We start from the raw sequence: 1,836 nt of genomic DNA on the forward strand, positions 1-1,836 counted from the left end.
GATATATAGTTTGTTTCACAAATTCAAAAATCAACACTTGCTTAACCTTTAGAATAGATGCAATGTAATACATAGATCAAGCATAGGCTAGATTACATCATTCTAATACTTGTGTTCGCCTTTAGAATTTGTTTTCAATTTGAAATGTATTTAATTTTTGGAATATCTTTATTTTAAATTTGACAATGGTATTTCGAAAGTTAATCTAGTTTTGAAATTAAATTGCTATGATTTGAATTTTTAATCTTATTTCTATAAGAAGGGATTTAAGTGTTTGTATTTGGATAAATCATTTATAAAAAAAATTAACAACATTTCATTCTTTTCTCTCCCAACTCTCCCTCTTCTACAAATCGAGATTGTCACTAAACTGTCAATAGACTGTTCATTTATATCATGGGGTCTAACATTTGAGGAATGGATAAATTAAATTAATACCTGGCGTATGAGTTCTCTTATTTCTCTTCGGAACCTATCAACTTTCGTTGATTTGCAAAAGCTTCGCAACCGTACCAACGGAATAAAAGACAGCTCGAAGAAGGCAACAGAGCAACTCCACGGAGCCAAATGTTCAGCGAGTTCTTCAACAGTGGCATATATACACGCCTCCTGAAAAGCTCGAGTTTTCAATGTCAATTTGTCCAACTGCAAAGAAAATTATAGATGAGACTCACAAAATGAAATAACTAAGAAAAAAGGGAACAGCAATCTACATACATAGCATACAATTCTAATTTATTTACATATCTCACACCTATATTTTCATATTTACTCACACAGCACTCAAATCTTTAATATCACATAAAAAATAACAGTATTAACACTTCTTAAAAGTGAAATACCCATTTTCATGCATAGGTGTAAAACACCAAGTGCTATGTATGTAAATATGAAAGTTTAGGCATGACACATGTAAATACATAAGTGCGTACTACTTATGTAATTTCCCACACAAAAAATTGAGAAAAAAACACCTGTTTAACACTTTGCAAATCCACAGCTTTACCAACACCTCCTTTTGGAGGAGTATGCAATTCTTTCATGTCAAGCATATCAAGCAGAAGTGTATTAACTGGGCTGAATGTATCAGTAGCTGCAGCGATACGGTTTAACATTTTTATGCATCTCAAACGAAGTGGAAAGTAACGAGCAGATGGGACCAAAGTAGCCACTCCAGAAATTATTTGAGTGAGTGGATATGCTAAAGGCCCAAAATCAGCTTCTGAATTATAGGCACAAATAATTTTCGTCCAGAGTTCGAGGCAAAAAATAAACTGCCAATCATAAACCTTTTGATACGTTTTCTGTAAAACAAAAGGCATCACTTCAGAATAGTTTATAGGAACCAACAGTAAAAGTTGGAAAACCGAAGTAGTCTATGGAAACTTGAATGCTTTAAGATGTTGATTAAAAAAAGGGGCTTTTACATACATTCCACACATTTATTATGCATTTACGTATGTAACAGCTAAACATTCATATTTACATGCATAACCATCAAATCTTTAACATCAAATCACAAATACCACCATCACTATCTTTTTTAAGTGAAATACCTCTTTCATGCATAGATTTATGACACCAAAGTGTTACAAGTGTAAATATAAAACTTTAGGTGTTAGATATGCAAGTACTTAAGAAATGTGGCATGCATGTAAATTTCCCTAAAAACTATATTCATACGTAAACAAAAAAGCCAAGACATTTAGCCTTCTGTATTTTGCCTAATGAACATGTCTTATGTAATGTATGAGCACTATTAGGAGCTAAAATTCTATCATGATGATAAAATATAACCACATATACCTATCCATCAGCCTTGCCTTGCATGTCTCA

The 1,836-nt window shown here is 32.4% G+C and overlaps 1 protein-coding gene across 1 annotated transcript; it reads right to left on the reverse strand.

Moving 5' to 3' along the window:
• Positions 1-403: 403 nt before the first annotated feature.
• LOC110036939 (nucleolar complex protein 2 homolog) lies at positions 404-1,492 on the reverse strand. Its single transcript, XM_020741503.1, has 2 exons — positions 975-1,492; positions 404-645 (listed from the first exon to the last, which is right to left on the reverse strand). The coding sequence occupies exons 1-2, from the start codon at positions 1,320-1,322 to the stop codon at positions 427-429; spliced, it is 567 nt and encodes a 188-aa protein (XP_020597162.1). The 5' UTR covers positions 1,323-1,492; the 3' UTR covers positions 404-426.
• Between the last annotated feature and the right edge of the window lie 344 nt (positions 1,493-1,836).

Source organism: Phalaenopsis equestris, unplaced genomic scaffold, assembly GCF_001263595.1.
Source record: "Phalaenopsis equestris unplaced genomic scaffold, ASM126359v1 Scaffold212867, whole genome shotgun sequence".
NCBI lineage: Eukaryota > Viridiplantae > Streptophyta > Magnoliopsida > Asparagales > Orchidaceae > Phalaenopsis > Phalaenopsis equestris.

What these genes read in the sequence shown, in the direction of transcription:
- LOC110036939 (XM_020741503.1), bottom strand. Translation starts at nt 1,322, where the DNA reads ATGCCTTTTGTTTTACAGAAAACGTATCAAAAGGTTTATGATTGGCAG. An exon ending in ATTTGCAAAGTGTTAAACAG is followed by an intron (nt 646 to 974) that starts GTGTTTTTTTCT and finishes TTTTCTTTGCAG; the next exon opens with TTGGACAAATTGACATTGAA.